This window comes from Myotis lucifugus, unplaced genomic scaffold, assembly GCF_000147115.1.
Source record: "Myotis lucifugus unplaced genomic scaffold, Myoluc2.0 scaffold_292, whole genome shotgun sequence".
NCBI lineage: Eukaryota > Metazoa > Chordata > Mammalia > Chiroptera > Vespertilionidae > Myotis > Myotis lucifugus.
The window spans coordinates 1,047,085-1,065,569 of record NW_005871340.1 but is presented as its reverse complement, the minus strand read 5'-3'; the positions used below and the strand labels follow the sequence as shown (position 1 = coordinate 1,065,569).

The window sequence follows — 18,485 nt, the reverse complement described above, 5'->3', positions numbered from 1 at the left end:
AGATCTAGTAACCAACAAATAGGGACACCATGCTATATTGCACAGCCATTCAACAAACGTCACTTGGAAGGCTGCACGAATGCACGCCAGTGTCAACTCTGCAAATGTAGGTTTGCGTGTGGCCCGGGATCAGAAGGAAGAGGAGAAATGGAAACAGTTGTGTGAGAGCAGGGGCTGGGGGATTAGGGATGGTGATTTTCTTTCCCAACATGTCCTTTAATGTTCTTAAAGAGCTGTTTTAACAATAAATAAATGTCAGAAAAACAAACTCTTTTTTAAAAAAGCAAAGCCAAATAGAAGATCCAGAGTGTTTTCCCTGTTCTCAGCTCAGATGGATCCAGTTCCTTGGCTGCTTGTTCACCCCGGGACCCCACAGCCCCTACAAGTCCACGTGAGGTCATACCTAGCCATGCAAGTCGGGCCCTACCCCCAGCCTGTCTGGGCCGCTGTTTAAACTCCAGAGCCTCGGGTCACCCTTTCCTTTTCCTACTGCTCCTTCCCCTGTCACATGGTTAAGCCTCTCTCCATTCAAAAGATAGTGGCTTGTATCTCTCTGCTGGCCACAGACTCTGGTTAGAATTTCCACAGCCTCAGTTTGAACGTCCTTTCACTTGTGGTTGGGCTAAGACCCTGGCCAGGGATGGCAAATACGTTTCCTCAGAGGTGCCAGCTCTGATTGATTTGTTGTGGCTGCCAGAAGTGCAAGAAGCGGCACTGAAATAGATTAGTTATGTCTGCCACTGGCCTGGATATAGGAGGAGTGGTATGTGTCTCAGGCATTTGCTCTCCCAGAGTAGCCCGGTTCTAAAAGTAAGGCTCTGACCTCTGGGCTTTCGTCTTAACCCTGCCAGGGCTTCCCTGGAGAATCCTGGGTCCTGGGCAACCTTGTCCCGTGTAAGGAAGGTGCTCCCAGTTCTCCAGGCAGCGTGCTGGTGGGGAAAGAGGGTGGGCTTTGCCGTCTGATGGACCCAGGTGAGAATCCCAGCTCCATCATTTATGAGCTGTTTGACCTTGGACAATCTATTTAACCTCATTGAGCCTTGGAGTTTTCATCTGTAAATTAGAATACTTTGCAGATAAGGTGTGTTATAAAGATTAGGAATCGTGAATAGAAAGTGCCCAGTCTACTGTCTGGCACATGGTAGCTGTTACCCTGGCCACAGTGAGGCTTGGTGGTGCCCTTCAGGCAGGTGGCATCAGTCAGGCAAGTGGCATGGAACAGGGCCCATGTGGAGTCGCTAGGCTGCTGTCCATGAGGCTATGTATTTCTTTACGGCTCCCTGGCCCACAGTTATATATGCACACCTTAGTCTTGGCCTTGTGGGCAAATCATACAGCTGCTGGAGACATGATTACTTGAGAGACAGGGATAAGCAAATTTTTCACTTGATTATGCTATTATAAATTAAAACACTGTGTTATGATCAAGCATTAGCAGTTCATGGTATATAATTTTAACTGTGTATACTTTAAGTGGAATAATGAAGTACCTCACTAATTATTAATTAATCTCAGTCACTGCTCAACATAACCCTGCCTTTCCTCTATGCCTGAGTAAAATTCAGCTTTCTAACTCACCTGACATCCTGAGGCTTGGGCCTCATTCAGTGCATGTCCATATCTACTGGAAGGAAGGAGTCAAAAAGGGAAGGATGTAAACACGCTTGAAGATGGTATAACCAAACAATCCCACACTTAGTGAAAGCTAACTCTCAAACACAAGTTCATTTTCCACATTGTTTCTCCCCTGATCCTGAATTTAGGTGCTAGTCAGTGGGCCCACCCTACACTCAGCCATGTATTCAGCAAGGATTTTCTGAGCACACGTTCTGGGCCAGTAGTTCCGGGCTGTGGAATTGGAACAGATCAGGCCTGGAAGGTCCCCAGAGATTGTGTATTGTGAATTAGCAGTTTGAGGACCAAATGTAGCTTTGTTTGGCTTGTTTTTACATTTTCCTAAATTAGTAACAACATTTAAAAATCAGAAGATTTTACATCAAATACCCAATTTGGGGCTTTTCTTGAATATTTTCAAGATATGATAACAGTGGGTCTTCATCCCCACCTGGCAGTATTTGGTTAGAGCTGATGGGTGGTAACTCCATGTTAGAAACACAAGCAAGCCCTTAGCACCTTGCCACAGTCTCTACCACTCCCTATCGCCCTACACCTGGCCTGCTTCATTCACTTATGTTACTTGCCTGGCTCCTTGTAGGCGAAGGAGTTTGCAGCATCCAAATCTCCCTCGACTCCTTTTGGAGTAGTGACTAAAGAACAAATGACCACACCCCATAGAAATCTTACAATCTAACAGAAAAGACAGGGAGAAAAACATGGAATTGGCATCTGCACCTAGAAATGAGAACGATAACTAATTGACGATTTGGGGACTTGGGAGAGAAGTGAGCGTGGTACCAGGGGGTTGTGATAAGTCAAAGCCAAGTGCCTGGAGGAGGTGCTGGGGAGCGGCAGAGTACATGCTGAGACTTTTGCCGAGAACTGTTTGTGCCTTTTGGATGTGACAAGGGAGCATCCCTTGCTCAGCTGCTGGCTTCCTGGGAAGGACCCTGTGAGGGGTGCGGGTGGGGCAGGAAGTAACTCTCCTTGGAGATATCTCACTGCTTCTTGAAGATTCCCTCAAGGGTGACAAGTTCAAGTGAGACTCCAGATCCTTATCAGGACAGAAGGGAGGCCCTGATTGCTTTCCACCTTGACCACACTGGGGCAGCTTGAGAGGGGGCCTCTCCGCATATCCCCAGGCCCACTTTCCCCATCTGCGCGGCAGCCCTGCCCTCTGTCCTGTGCCCCCTCTGTCCTGTGCCGGAGGCTGTCCAGGAAACGGGAGGCCAGAGAACAATGCTTGCCCTTGGCCTGAATCTGCAAAAGTGGCCTGTAATCTCCACCAGCAAGACCTTACCCCTGAGATTTCCTCACTCGGGGCTTCTGACTCTGACCCCCACCTGGAAGTGTCAGGGGCCCAAGGAAGCACGAAAATGCGTAATTTGTCCCACCAGTCCCAAGCTGGTGACTTCCATTGGCACTATTGTATCCAGCGGTCACCAGCCCCGGCCATCCTGCTCTGCTTATCTCCGCTCACCCTGCCCCCTGCCTGTTTGTTTCTCATGGTTTCCAGGGTTTCGGGGCCTCATCTGAATGCAGTGCAGCAGGGGGACTACCAGCCTGGGCCCTGGAGTCAGCCTGTCCCTCACCAGCCTGCGACCCCAAGCAGGACCCCTACCTCTCTGTGCCTCGGTTTTCCCATCTGTAAAAGGGGTCCATCTCACAAGGCTTGTAGGGATTGGATTTGGTCTTATCCGTATCACATTAAGAATGGTGCTTGGCACATGGAAAGAGCTCTCTGTGTTGGCCGTTCTTCTGTTAGAATAGAGGAAGGTATCATACCCTTCTGGGCTAGGACGTCATCATTTCCAAATTCATAACCATAAGAGTTGTCCCAGCAATCAGTTATTGAGCGTGCTTTCTTAAGCCAGGAATGGTATTCACCCCTTTAGCACTATTTTCTCATTTACTCCTCAAAACTCAACTAGGTAGAGATATAATTATCCCCATTTTACGGGAAAGGACACTGGAACTCAGAGAGGTTGAACAATTTGTCCAAGGCCACACAGCTAGTAAGTAGAAAAGCCAGGCATTGACTGTGGCTGTTTGGTTCCAAAGCCCATGCTCTCACCTACGATTCTGGGCAGTAGCTCAATTTCATAAACTAAAGGTCCAAGTTGTCACATCGGGTTTCTATTTCATTATTTCCAAGTAAAGGGAGGAATAATGAGACCATGAGTTATAGATCTTGCTCAGACAGGCAGTGTCTGGATGGTGTCAGCCATTAGCCCTCACTGAGTATGCTTGGGAACCCCCTTTAAGAAAGAGATGGGAGCCTTGGTCAGTGTTGTTCACTGGTTAGAGCATCGGCCTGCATGCCGAAGGGTTCTGGGTTTGATTCCCAGTCAAGGGCACATACCTGGGTTGCAGGTTTAATCCCCAGGCTCAGTCCGAGCACTTAGAGGAGGCAACCAGTTAATGTGTCTCTCTCACATCGATGTTTCTCTCTCTCTCCCTCTCCCTCTCTTCCACTCTCTCTAAAAATCAGTGGGGAAAAATACCCTTGTGTGAGAATTAACAAAACAAAACAAAACAAACAAAAAAAAACAGACGAAGAAGACAAAGAAAGAGAAAGAGAAAGAGATGGGAGAGATCTGGAGGTAGCCTGGGTTAAAGCCATCCTCCTCCGAGGACTCACTGCAGACTTTCTTTCTCAGCAATCTAGCTGACCCTCTCACCTACCACCTACGTTTTGTTGACTCATATTTGCTTTCACAGCTGAAGCAGTCACTGTGAAAGGATAGAAAGGAAAGCTTTAGGGGCCATCTATTCCAAATGCCGTCTCTGCCACCAGCCAGCTGTACGATGACTTAGACAAGTTACCTAACTTCTCTGCCCCTCAAGGGCCCCATCTGTAAAATGGAACAATAACAGCACTGACCTGCCTGCAGGGTGGTTGTTGCTACTCAGTGAGATAATGCATAGTTTGGGGGCTCAGGGTATGCCTGGGTTCTAGCCGTATAACCATGTAACTTGCCTCTCTGCCTCAGTTTCCTCGTCTGTTAGGTGTGAGTAATATGGTGTTACTTTACAGGAGTACTGTGAAGAGCACATGAGTTGATGTACAGTGTGCTTGGCCCTTGGTGGTGGTTGGTGAGTGCTCAGTCGATCTTAGTGTTTGTGACAATGCTGAGACAGAGACTCGGATGCCAGTCCCATAATGAGTTCTCAAAAGCTAGGGCTTTAAAATAAAAAGGCCCCTCCTGGGGAGGCAAAGGCCATCTACCTATGAAGCCTGCAGCCCGGCCGGTGTGGCTCAGTGGTTGAACATTCACCTATGACCCAGGAGGTCATGGTTCGATTCCTGGTCAGGGCACATACCCAGGTTGCGGGCTCAATCCCCAGTGTGGGGCATGCATGAGGCAGCTGATCAATGATTCTCTCTCATCATTGATGTTTCTGTCTCTCTCTCCTCCCTTCCTCTCTGAAATCAATAAAACTATATATTTTTAAAATGCCTCCAGATATTGCCAACTGTCCCTTGGGGGCGGGGGGGCGAAATCACCTCGGGTTGAGAACCCCTGCTCCAGCAGATGGAGCGTGACAGGCACTGTTAGTCTCCCGCTCCAAGGACAGCCCTGGACGCAGAGCATTTGTCCTGGCACAATGAGTGGGCCGGCACGTGCAGAGCCCAGTGGCAGGTGGTCAGCTCCGAGCAGCCTGGCAGCAAGCACCAGGAGCGTGGTCAGGGCTAGGACCCCATCTGCTGGGAGCCCAGCAGTCAAGCAGGGTCAGATCACAGCTCATATGACGTTGAACCTGGGCACATCCTGTCACTCTTTCCTTTCCTAACCAGGACCAGGACTGGGTCCAGGGTCTGGGCAGGACCACACCCTGGGGGAGGGAGTGAGAGCTTACCTGGAAGGTCATCCCACCCCTAATGACCTTCATGATGTCTAGCTGAAGAGCACAGGCTTCTGGGCAAGAGAGACCTGGTTCAAATCCAGGCTCTGCTGCATGGAAATTAAACCTAAAAAGAAAAAGAAACACCCCAGACACTGACCCTTAAAACAGGGAGACCACCTCAGCCAGGTTGCTTACCCTCTGAGCCTCTGGCTCCTCGTCTGTGATATGAAGATGATGGCGCCAGCCTCACCTGGTGGTTGTAAAGAGTAAATGTCCTGTTGTAATGACCGTGGGTAGCATACACCCGCCACGTAATGGGCGCTCAGTGAATGCTGTTGATTGAATGAGTGAGTCCTTTTGCAGCAAACCTTGCTCCTCTAAATCCTTTTGTTATTTTAGTTCTCTTCCCTGGAATTTCTCCAGCTTTCTAACATAGGAAACCGTTGACTTCTCAACCGGAGGAAGTGAGTTATTCCTCTCTGTATAGCATCAGGCCTGGAAGATAGTCAGTGCTTAAAAAATGAAGTTTCCTTTCTCGACGGGCAATGACTGTGCCTTAGTCATCTCTAATGTAGTCATAACCCAGCACAAAAACTGACATGGTAGGTGATCATTGAATGAATGAATGAATGAATGAATATACAAAAATGTTGAAGAAAGCCATGGCCCAGGCACGACCCCAGGATCCTCCCTAGGAATCCATTCCTACAAGTCACTTAGGAAGGACATTGCTGCTTACCAGGAGGAGGTGTCCTCACCAAGGCGCTGGGTGACAGAGGAGGAACTCGGGCAGAACTTCTGTGTCCCGGGCAGCTGCTGGGGCCCCTTCCCTGGGGCCCACTGCAGGCTGTTCTCCCTGCCCCCGCACCCCCCTTCCACCACCCGCCCCCGGGAACTGGTCCAGCCTTCATGATCCTCCCTGCCACAGCAGGCCGGGGTGGGTCCTCCTCCCTCGGGAGGTGGCAGTGTGGGCTGTACCCTGCAGGGTCAGCTACATAGACATAAGAGTGGTGTTTGTTACGAAGACCCACGGCTAGTGAGTCAGGAGACCTGGGTTCTGCTCCCATCCCAGTCACCCACCCACGCAGTGACCCTCCCTGGACCTGTCTCCCCATCTGTACAATGCGGACTTGGCCATGCTTGGGACAGTTATATCCTTTGGTGCGTGGCCAGGGATACAGGTCAGTCCACAGCCCTGTCACTGAGCAAGTGACTCACATGGGACACCAACCAGTGACCTCAAGGCACTGCTGGGTTTCTCAAAGCCACCGGCTCCCCAGGCACCTGGGTGCTGCAGGGCAATGAACACAGTGTCAGGTGATCATCTGCTCCGAAACCTGGACGTCTGATGAAAGCTGCAGGGCAGGGCGCAGGTAGATTGTCCCAAGGGGGCTAAAGATTTTCAAGGGGGACCCTCAGGGTCTCATTGATGGGGGTGTGGGGGGAATGTTTGTGAGAGCAGACGTCTTTTCTAGAACTCCCCCATCTCTCTTCCCTTCCACGGTGCAGAATTAACTGACAAATAGGTGCTTTCCCTTTGCTGAAGTCTGTGAGGACAGGTGGGGGAGCACCAGCCCTGGAGAGCTGGAAGGAGCCAAATTCCCTCGCATCAGAACAGGAGCCCGGAAAAGAGGGGTGGGCGGGCTGGGTCTAGAGAGAGGAGCAGCGAGAGGTGTGGAGAGGGAACGGCTCTATACAATTCGGGGTGAGCTGAGTTGCTCTTTCACTGAGAGGCATGGAGAGAGGAATAGTAGTGCAGGGCCTTGGGGGAGTAACTCAGCATTTCTGTGCCTCAGTTTCTTCATCTGCAAGCTAAGGGTAATAGAACCTTCTCCCTAAAGGAAAACACTTAGAATCGTGCCTGGCAAGGAGTAGGGGCCGTGGAGATGTGTGCAGTGGTGATGGTGGTGGTGGATATAAAAACCCGTGAAATCTTCCAGAGAATTTATATCACTTAGTGGGGGACTGAGCAAATGGCTCTCCTGGGACCCGGCAGGGTGCCAAATCCCGCGGGTACCCATGCAGCCAAGACGGCCAACAGCAGGCAGGACCGTCACCCGAGCTCTGCTGCATCACCAGGGACTGCCCAGAGCCAGCACTGAGGACCAGGGCCCTGTCAGACCCGGAGGGCATGGGGCATCTGGCCTGCATGTGGCTAAACCATCCAAAACTTGCTGTGGGCCGAACTTTGTCAGCAGCCTGCTTCCCATGAGGACACTTCCCCCAGCCGGAGGCTCGGACCTTCCAGCTGGGCTGGCTCCGCTGGCAGGCTGTACTCCGGGGATATTTTCAGATTCTGGGTGACATTCCCCGGCCCCTCGGTCTAATAGGTCCCAGATGCTCCCTCCTCCTCAGCCTCCCTCCCTGCTGCTGTCCTGAACCCCCGCGCTGGCCTGCGGGGCTGCTGGGGCCGCCTCGCCCAGTCACTACACCTCTTGCCTTTTTCTTTTTTAATTTAAAACATTTCGTTCCCCTTTAACACGAGGGCTTGACAGAGGCCAGCATCAAAGAGGCTGTTTCCTCCTGGATGGGGACCAGGACAGAGAAGCCGGCCGATGAAGGTGGGGAGAAGGAAGCCGCCTTGGGAACGTGAGGAGAAGGGGAAACATAAGGAGTCTTTATTGGCCGAGCATAAAAGAAGCAACTGGAGTAGCAGCTGTGTTACCGTGCCCAGGTCGCCAGGGGCTGGGCAGACGCACCAGCCCAGCTGGGAATCCCACAGGCCCTGGGGGTTTCATGACTCATGTTCTGCAGAAATGCCTTCCCTACCTTCCCGCCCCACCCATCCTCCTGCCCCCTTTTGCAGAACATTTGAATTTGTCATTCTTGGGCATTGTCGGTAAGAGATAGGGTTATTGCTGAGGCCTGTGGGAGGGAGGGAGGCAAGTGGACAAAACTAGAAGGAAAGGGAAGGGGAGGGGAGGGAAGGGGAGGGGAGGGGAGGGGAGGGGAGGGGAGGGGAGGGGAGGGAAGGGAAGGGAAGGGAAGGGAAGGAAAGGGAAAGGGAAGGGAAAGGGAAGGGAAGGGAAGGGAAGGGAAGGAAATAGAAAAGAGAGGGGCGTGGAGGGCGGTGGGGCTGGAGCACAGAGGTGGGCAGTGAGAAAGGAGTAATGGGCAGTGACCCAGGATGGCAGGCGCATGACTCACAGCTGAACAGAAACCAGGACAGGCGGACAGACAGGAGGCAGGGGACCCAAGGAGAAGCCTCCTTCGCTCCTGCTGCTTCCTGCTCCTTTCCCACTGCGCTTCGTGGAAGCGTGCAGAGGACACGCGTGTGATAATCACAGTCTCGTTCGGTTCCGTACACCTTGATCTTCTCAGTGGGCCTGGGGGCACCCCGCCCTGAGTTCTGCAAAGCAGCTGTATGATGAGCTGGGGTGCTTCCCGAGGAGCCCATTCTGTGGGGTGGGAGGCTGAGGCGGGACGTCAGGGCCCAGCAGGGCTGTGCCTGGGGCCCAGGTCTCTGGGTTTCTCACCCAATAATGAGAATTTGGAGATGAAATAAAGGGAGAAGAGATGATGGTGGGGAAAGTGGGCTGGGAAAGTGGGCCAGGAAAGTACAGGCATCGAAGACCAGATGGAAACCCCGCAGCTGCAGGATTCTTGGACGCTGCTTCTAAGGCAGCCCTCCCCACACTTTCTTCAGCGACACTGACCCGGCATTTTCTCTCTCTTTCAGGACCTCCTGTAAGTAACCCCAGCCACAGCCTGTTCTCGCACATCCGAAAGGCCTTGCTCCCTGCTGGTAACCGGGCCCTGGGCGGGGGGGACGGACAGCTGGCCCTGCTGTCTTCCTGGGGAGCCCCTACACCCTGCAGAGCAGTCTGCAGGGCCCCTCTGTTACAGACAGGGGACCTGGCCCTGGGTGGGTCTGCCTAGGGCCGGCCCATAGTGTGTGGGTTCTTCATGCATGAAAAATTTCACAGCATATGAACAGGTGACTATGAGGGTGCATTTATTACAGCTGGGGGCAGTGGAACAGGAGGGGTTTAGCATAGAAGAAGCCACAGGAGAACCTAGGCTGGGCTCTCTGATTCTCTAAAAACGTCACAGAAAATAAGTGAGCAGGGGCGGGACTGCTCACTGGGAAGTCAGAGAAAAGGGGACCTTGGAGACAGGTTCAGGGGGTGAGCCCAGGATTGAGCCGCCGCTGCTCATTGCTGCCCTGGTTGCAAGTCTCGTGGGGTCCCTTAGAGTTTAGGATACGCACGCCTGTGGGGGAAGAAGAGGAGGAAGGGAAGCGGGGGGGGGGGGGGGGGCTCCCAGAGAGAGAGCTCACACTGGGCCCTTTGTCTGGAGGGTTATATCTCTCTTTTGCAGGCGGGGAATCTTAGGGGAGGTCTCAGGGGAGGGTGTCAGCAGAATATGCATCAGGTTCCAGGTCTGCGCTTTCAGGGTCCTGGTCTCTACTGATGGGTCGGCGCCAGGGCCGGGTTCCTTAGTCACTGCAGCTGGTCCTGGCATCGCCCCCGGGTTTTGCTGCTGTTCTGGGCCTGGAGCTGGAATACGACTGAGGCCTAGATGTTCTCTAGGAGGTGACCTTCTGCATCTGCTGTAAATTGCCTGCCCAGTTTGTTCAGCTCTCTGCCTCCGTTCCCAGTTCCACTGGTCCTGGCTCCCAGGCCTGTCTCGCCTCCAGCAGGTTGACACAGGGGAGAGGGCCGCCATTTTGCTCTCCGCGCACCTCTGCACCCCTCCAGGGCCAGACAGCGGCGGTCCCCAAAGCAGGTCCCAATTTCAATCTGAAAGGCTGGCAGGCTCCATTGTTCGCCCAGCTCCTTTGTCCCTAAAGAGTTGGAGTCAAAGAAGCACCAGGTATTAAGAGAAGAAAGAGCATCTCTATTCAGCGCTGGTCCTTGGAGGCCTCCTGCCCATTCCGTGAGCAGGTCAGTGAGCAGCTCTCCGTGCGGACGGGTCCTGAGGACGTGATGTCCGCCCCGCCGTGTGGGCAGCTCCGTTCTAGCCGCGCCACTTTGGACCAGTGGTGGTTGCTATCAGGAGAGCAGTGTCGGCAGTTAGATCGGGAGACACAAATCACAGGCAGCACCTCGGCTCCTTCCCCTGGCGTCGCGAAGGCCAAGGGCGGGGCGGGGAGCCTAGGCGTTTCCAGAGAACCTGAGAAGCGTTCAAGGAGACTGGCCCCCGAAGTAATAGATGCAGAGAACAGGAGCGGGTCTTCTTGAGGACAGCATTTGATACCCCAACAAAAGGCCCCGAGGTCACAGGGGCGGCTGGAGGCGGGAGTTGAAAGGGCCCGGCCCTCGGCATCAGATCTTTCTCAAGGTTACTGAAAGCAGCCGGTGCCATCCCTCCGCAGAGAAGGCATTTCCATCCTTTCTTCCTCTTGACCCGTGCCTGTGAGAGCGCCGGCCCAGTCGGTAGTAAGACATGATTTACTCTTCCACGTGTGTCCCGAGCAGTGCATTGAGCCCATGCACCGCCTCCCAGTTACAGGGAGGGAAGAAAATCGTGGTGCTCCCTGAAAGGGGGGGTGATTTATCCTGACATGTCTTGGATGACAGACCTCAATTCCTGCCATCAATCTTCCAAAATAAACTCTGCCATCAGAGACCTCGACAGACCACCTGCTGGAACTGGGCTGCTCTCCCCCTTCTTTTTGGACAAAGCCAAAAGGCGTCCTCATCTCCCCACTCCCAGGACTTCCCCGTTCACTTCTCCCCACAGCCAGGCTGCTGGGCTCACCTGGTGGCTCAGCTCAGGGTCCCTGCCCGTTTGCCTGGAGGGCCTGCCCTCACCGGTAACAGAGTATTCTGAGCTCTGTTCCCAGCCAGAGAGGGCGCTGCCCCTCCTGCGGGCTCTGCAGTGCAGGAGCAAATGGGAGGGTTGCATCTGAATCTCCCGTTGTAATCCTGCCCACCTGGGCACCCCCAGAGCCATCGAGTGAGGGGGAGGAGTCCCAGAAGCTGCCCCACATTCTCAGCCTGACACAGAGGAGTCCTGAATCTTTCAACCGGGCTCAAACCACAGGCAGGATGAGGAGGAAATGGGAAGCTGGCCAGGGTGGGAATCACCGCCTAGCCCTGTTTTCTCTGCTTCTGCAAAGAAAGAATGCCATTGGCCAGAGGTGAGGGGTAGGGAGACGGCAGCTGGTCGCAACGCCTGCCTGCTGCCCCCTGGTTGTGTCTCAGGGACCCCTCTTGGGGTGGCTCTGTACTCCAGTCGAAAGACCCACGTTACTGTGGGCACAAGGACTGCCAGTGGCTGGAGAACACAGCCTGGGAAGGTGGCTTTCGGTAGCAGGAATCATTTAAGGGGTACGAAATGTGTGGCCACCACTGCCCAGCCCCTCATGCCCATGGCAGACATTGCTAATCAATTAGAAGGCCTTTTACCATAGTGTTTTTATTCAACCCGTTGGGGTCCACACTCATGCTGACATCTGTTGGCCATGCCTGCACTAGATGTAAGAGAGAATTCTTAATGGTGGGAACCATGAGACTGAAACAGATGACTGAGGGAAGAAGGGCTGTCTCTTTCTCTGGAGGAAGATAGGGAAATCTATGATGGCCAGCTGTCAGCCTGGGTCGACTATGATCCTTCAAGGCCCTCCCCTCATGTTGTTCATGAAATAACAGAGGCTCGTAGAGCAGAAGCGACTCCAGGTCACATAGCTGGTGGGGCAGGTATACAATACCCTGACCTTCACACACTTCTCTCTCCCCCTTTATTTCAGGGTCCTGTTGGAAGACCCGGCCTCCCGGTGAGTAGCTTTCATTTCTTCTCCTGCATCTGTCTCATATGCTCTTCCTCAGCCCAAGCGCCGCGAGGTTGGGTGGCTGCTTTCCTCCAGCTGTGGCGGGACGAGCGGCCTCTCTCCAGCTTCTCTGGCCCGTAGCTGAGGGGGAAGCTCCCCGGTACCTCCTGGGCCCAGACAGGCAGGTGACAGCACGCAGCCCCTCCCACGCTGGATCTGACTTCCAGACTGATGGCCGGTAATGGAGGCCTGAGAGGGGCAGCCTCTTGCACACCAGCTAGGAGTAAGACCACTGTCCCTGCCTTGTCCTAGGCCCTCTGGTGAGAGTACACTCACTCAAAAACTTGGTTTTCCCCCCAGTTACCTTATCCGAAAGCTAGAGAGGCTGTGCCAAGTAACCGTGGAGGCTTTGAAATAAAAGTAGAAATAATACTAATAGTCACCTCTCATTGAGACCTTAATACGTGCTAAGCACTATGCCAATCACTTTTCATACATTTGATTTGTCAGCGACTCAGTGAAATGGATATCATTATGTCCATTTTATTGATGAGGAAACTAAGACACAAGAGGTGACATCCCTTGTCCAATGGTCCAAGCTTCCGTTGTAAACCTCTCGGAAGCCCCTGTTATCACACACCATTCCGTACTGCTGTTCCCTGTGGTCCATGCTCCATGTCTGAGAACCGTCTTTAAAGTCTTCACAGGCATTGCTCTGTAGGGTGTAGCCTGGGACACATATGCATTGAGTACTGGAGACTGTGGGCCCCTGGGTGGAGAGGGACTCGGCAAGACGCCGTAGCCAGCCAGAGAGCGGAGGCGAGGTGTGGCGTGTGGCCCAGGGCTGGCACCAGGTTGCCCTCTCTCCCTGCGCCGAAGGCCACATGCATTGAATTCCAGACCCGTGTGCATCCCTCTCACCCCAGTTACTCCTCTTTGGACATGGATTATACTGTAACCTCGTGGCTAATCCAACAGCTTCTAGAATTCATGTCCAGCAGTGACTTTCTTAATGAAATGCATGTGGGAGAATATTTAGCCTTGAAAATGGAAACTCGCCCAGTAAGTCCGAGCCCCGAAGCAGAGGAGGACGGGTGAATCGGTCCCATGAAACCCAAGGAGGGGGGAAATCAGATGACTGGGGGAACGTGGGCAGACTTTGTTTTTCTGACAACGTCCACCTTTAAAAAGCATTTGGGGGCAATTCACAGAGCAGGGCTGCTGCACAGTTTCCAGTCTCTGGCCACTCCGCGCCTGTCCCGAACCCCAGCGTTTTATGGCCAGGACTGCAAAGAACATTAGTTTCAAAAAAGAAATGAAAAGAAACCAAAACACACATCCTGCAATAACATTCAAAAGCCCGAGAGTAAGTGGGCCACGGGGATGTCACACCCGACGGTCAGCGGGCCTGGTGCCCGCGGCAGAAAAGGGCCACTGAGCCACCGGTCACGGTCCTGCTCCTGCGTCTGCATGAAGGGACCTGGGAGTGACCCCCAGGGGATTTGCTGACGCTGGCCCATTGTGAAATGCAAAATGTGGGAAGGATAAACATGCTCACAAAATCCACGGGCCCGCTGGCCTCCTCCCCCTGGATGCCATTTACACAACACTCCCCAGGTGTCAGCACCGGGAGGAAGCTTTCCAGAAAGGACATCTGAGGGCTGCCACCCAGCAGCCCATGAGCGAGGTGCAGACGCTCAGGGAGGCTAAGGAAACAGAGCCATGCGTAAGGCCAACGCCGCGGCCCTGCCACATAGCAAAGGCCAGCGTTTCACTCAAGATGCCCTTGGTCTTGACAAGGCACACGTCACCAGAGCCTAATTTCAGAGCCAACTGCTACTCTCTGGTGCGCCCACGTGTATTTTGGGAACTACTTGTCCCTCGGGGCACTTTGCCTCAGTGCGGTCCGCAGACACGGAATCACCCCAGAAATGCCCGCACCTTCAGGAGGGTCCACAGCCCAGCTTCGCCCGCTCAGCAGGACAAACACCATCTGAGTTTTGGCCCCCACTGCTTTCCATCTTTGCAGGCTCCCAGCAAACCCAGGCCCACCCCAGAATTTATGATGTCTGCACACGTGTAATTGCAAAAAAATGTTTTCTTACCAAAAGGGGGAGGAACAAAACTTAATAAGCAGATTTCCAGAGTGAGAAGATGTAACCCTGGCTACAAAACAAAGCATTTCCCCCTGGGCAGCTGTAGCTCGTGATGCGGCCGCATCCACAGGCTCACAGTCCCTCCTGTTGGTGCTGGCGGTGGCTGCATGGAGGGGTGTGGAAGGGCAGAGGGCCTGGGAGGAGCCGGGGAGTGTGGGCACTGCTCCCCAGCTTTGGCAAAGGCAGATCTAGGAAAGTGCTTCACGTATATGTTATATGGGAGCTGCCACTCACCCTGCTCTGTGCCTGGAAGCTGAGTGACAATGATCTAAGGGAAGAAGAGCCTGGGACTCCTAGTGGAACACATAGGGAAACCCAGGCTGGGGACCAGACTCCTACATGAGCGCTCTTACCGCAGCACCAGGCCTGAGTGCAGATAGCGGTAGGGGTGGCTGCTTGCAGAACAGTCCGTAGGGGTCAGATGGGCAAGTTCACGCACACGATGCCTGGGCACCGTCCCAGCTGCCCATGCAAACCCGGTCTTGGGTGCACAGTTCCCAGGGGGCCCTTCACATACTGTCCCAGCTCCAGCCGCATCTAACTGTCTCTGCCTCCTTCATCAGGGGGACAAAGGTGCCATTGGGATGCCCGGACGTGTGGTGAGTTGGGGCATTTTTATCTGCTTGGGTGGCCATTGCTTGCTTCTCCACGCTGGCCTGTCCTCCAAACCGTGACAAGATGCTGCCTGCCCCAGGGGCGAGAGGAGAGGGCAGGGGATTTGGACCTCTCCCTCCCCCCGCCCCCACCCCGCCCAAGTCAGCTGCAGAGAGGGACAGGCCAGGAGGAGAGGAGTTTTATTTCAGCTCGTCAGCTCTTCCAATGTGGCTTTACTCTCCAGAGAGCTGCCATGGCAAAGGGAAACTCCAAGAAAAAGCATCACTAAAGCTCTTTGCCCGTCACCCTGGGAGGACAGGGTGAAGCCAGAACCCCTCTTGATAGTGTGAGGATTCCCACCCTCTCCACCCCTGAGGCTGGCAGCTCACCCTCAGATGTATAGCGGCTCCTGCAGCCACCACCCCCACCCCCAGCCCCCTTCCCCCCTCCCCGAAAAAAGAGATACAAATAACCGCGCCGGGGGGGGGGGGGGGGGGGGGGTGGATGGCGGGAGAGAAATGCAGCCGCCAGGTGCTCTCTGGACACCACGTGGAGCGGCTTCTGGAGGCTTCTTCCCTAGACAGAGCCTAGATGGTGCAGGTGAAGCTGCTCCAGGCAGTGCTTCCAAACCCTCACCAGGAGGCCGGGAGTCAAACACGTAAGGGCTCCTGCTAAAAATTAGATGGTGAAAGGGAAACAGGAGTGTTTGACAGGAGAGTGTTCAGGGATGGGGAGGCCGGCCCTGGGCCTGCAGGTCCCAGTGCTAGGACTTTCCTGGTGGCTTCCAGCCTCTGAGCGGCTAGGAAGGGCAGGACAGACTCGGGCTGGCAGCCCAGGGCCCTGATGGCCATACCCGGCCTCACCACCACCCTGTCTGACCCCTAACTCCCCTCCTGCCATCAGCCTTGACCTTCAACCTGGCTCCCGGGTGCTCCCTGATTACCCCTCTGCCATCCTTCCTCACATGCTTTTCCTCAGCACCTCACCGCCCGGGCTGGTCGGCTGTAGGCCTGGGTATGGCATCCTTGTGCAAATTTGCTTGCTGGTGTGAGCCTGGTGCCCAGCGCGAAGGCATCCAGACCACAGCTAACGCTGGAGAGTGCTAACTGCATGCGGGCGTTGTGCTAAGAGCCTCCGTGCATCGCTCACTCGGTCCTCACTAGAACCGTAGGAGGTAGGCGCCGTTTCCACCCCCATTTTTCAGGTGAGGAAATTGAGGCTCAGATGTTGTGTCTTTCCCAAGGTCACATGGCCAGGAAGTGGCTGATCAGGGCTTTACTCCAGGCAGCCTGACTCCAGACCTGTGCCCTTGACCCTGGCAATGCTACTTCCCCTCCCCAACACTGGCATCACGGCTCTAAGGAGGGTCCGATCCTTAGGGTGGCACCTCAGGACCTAGGTCTAGGATCCAGGACGTTTCAGAGGGTCAGGACAAGTGGTGTTCCAGGTCACAGAGCTTTGAGCTCCCCAGGGCGCTCCCCCCACCTCCCAGGCCACAGCACTGGCCCTGACTCCCTCCTTCTGTTCTCTGACTCCAGACATGAGTCCCCCAAGCTGCACTGGGTCCTGCTCTGAGGAGAGCAGGGAAAGGACATTCAGCCAGCCTTTCTCAGGGGCTTGCTGTGGGTGGGCTAAGCCAGGCACAGTCTCCACTGTAGCCCTCCAAGAGGGATCCCACTTTATTGATGGGAATGTTGAGGCTCAGGCCAGGGCTGGGGTGGAGTTGGCTTTTGTACCCAAGCTGACCGTCAGACTCTAAACTCTTTGTGCCTAACAGGTAAGCTTCGGAAACTCCACTCAGAGCGCAGCCACCAGGCTGCTGGCAGATTGCCAATGAAAGCTGCCCCTCCTGCTGCCCCTCAGGGCCTGCCCCTCCTGCCCTCCTTCTTGGGGCCTGTGGGCATGTTCCCCCAGACAGTATCCCTCTGAACCTAGTCCTGCCCACTGGAGGCAGAGCCACGGGAGGTCTCCCCATTTCCTTCCCCACACAGCTATTTTCAAGCTGAGGGTTTCCTGCTGCTTGTGCTATTTTAAATGTGACAATGGGCCCATTTGGCTGCCCAGTAGTAGTCCTGGCAGGAGCCACCTGATAAGAACTGGGGTGGCCAGGAGGTGTGAAATGCCTGAGGAGTTGTCCCGTGGTTCACCAGGGGTGGCACCACTGGCTTCTAAGGATTAGGGTCCAGTGGGGCTGTCTATCCACTGGTCACTATGGTTACAGGGACCCTGGGCCATTACCCAGTTTCCTCTGCATCTCAGATCCATCCTCCATCCTCCCAGATGTGTGTGTCCTACTATCTGTCCTCCCATGTTGCTCCAACCCCTCTCCCACCATCTTGCCTGGCCAGCCCTAAGGACTCCTGGTGTGTCTGCTGTGCTTGGTGCTCAGTTAGACCTTCACACCAACTAGATTCCACTCCACAACGCAGTCCCTGGGAAAGTCTCCCCATGGCCACCCAGATGGGGCCATGACTTCTCAGGCAGATTTTCCAACCTGCGTGTTCTCTCTCTCTCTCTCTCTCTCTCTCTCTCTCTCTCTCTCTTTCTCACACACACCACACACACACACGCACACGCACACATGCACGCAGGCTTGGAGAAGGCCTCTGTTATCTGGAAGGGCTGGGGCTGGCTGGGGCCAGACCAAGGGCTGAGGCAATAGCCATGCACACGCGGTGCTTGCCAGAGGCGGGACCTGTCATGTGTCAGCATCTGTGTTTTGTTTTATTTCTCATTTCACGGCGATTTCTTTTGTTTGGTTGTTGTGCCATTAACACAGATTCTTGTGTGTGCGCCTCTCTCTCATCCTTTCTTTTTCTCTCCCTCCCTCTCTCTCCCCTGCACCCTGTGTTGCATGTGGCTGCCCCAGGGAGTAAAGGGCCAACCAGGCGAGAAGGTGAGTCCACACTTTCCCCTCTGCCCTTCCGCCCTGGCAGTTGCGTCCACCCCGTGGACTCTTGGGGGCTTTCAGAGGCCCCAGCTCAGCCCTCCCGCTGGCATGCCCGGGGAGCAGAGCTGCCAGCTGGGCCTGCGGGCCCTCAGCCTCTCACGCCGTTTCCTAACAGCTTCCACACCGTCAGGCTGGGGTCTTGGGATTCCTGGGCTGAGCCCCAAGCCTCCTAGCGAGTGGGTCCTCCCACCCCCCGCCTGCTGAGCTGCCTGTGCTGGTGCCTACAGCTCTGACTCTGGGCCTTGGGCAGTCACCCTTCCCAGAGGCAGGGAGAGCACGTCCCTGTTCTGAGTGGGATGCGGCCTCCTGCCCCCCTCCCAGCAGGCACTGCCTGGGTCCTTCTGTCAGAGCATCACCTCTCATCCCATCTGCTCCATACACCTTCATCCTCCTTCTGTTGCCCTCCCCACCACGCAGAACCCCCTGTGTCACCCTGAGCCAGGACTAGGAAGTTCCAGGCAGCTCCGCCTCAGGCTCAGGGTGCTGGGCCCACACGGCCAGTGTGTGTCGTGTCCCCCGCTCTATTTCAGCAGCTCCATCCAGGGGGCAGGCTGCTGTCCCTCAGATGCAGGGTGGGCAGCCCCCATGGGGCATTTTGGGGATG

General features: G+C 54.7%; 1 protein-coding gene across 1 annotated transcript in view; it reads left to right on the top strand.

Moving 5' to 3' along the window:
- Window positions 1-18,485, top strand: part of COL13A1 (collagen type XIII alpha 1 chain) — a 124,308-nt gene that overhangs the window by 33,968 nt on the left and 71,855 nt on the right. The window contains exons 3-6 of the mRNA XM_023763587.1: window positions 9,146-9,153; window positions 12,161-12,187; window positions 14,901-14,936; window positions 17,801-17,827. Coding sequence (XP_023619355.1) covers window positions 9,146-9,153; window positions 12,161-12,187; window positions 14,901-14,936; window positions 17,801-17,827 — 98 coding nt within the window. The remainder of the gene's footprint in view (window positions 1-9,145; window positions 9,154-12,160; window positions 12,188-14,900; window positions 14,937-17,800; window positions 17,828-18,485) is intronic.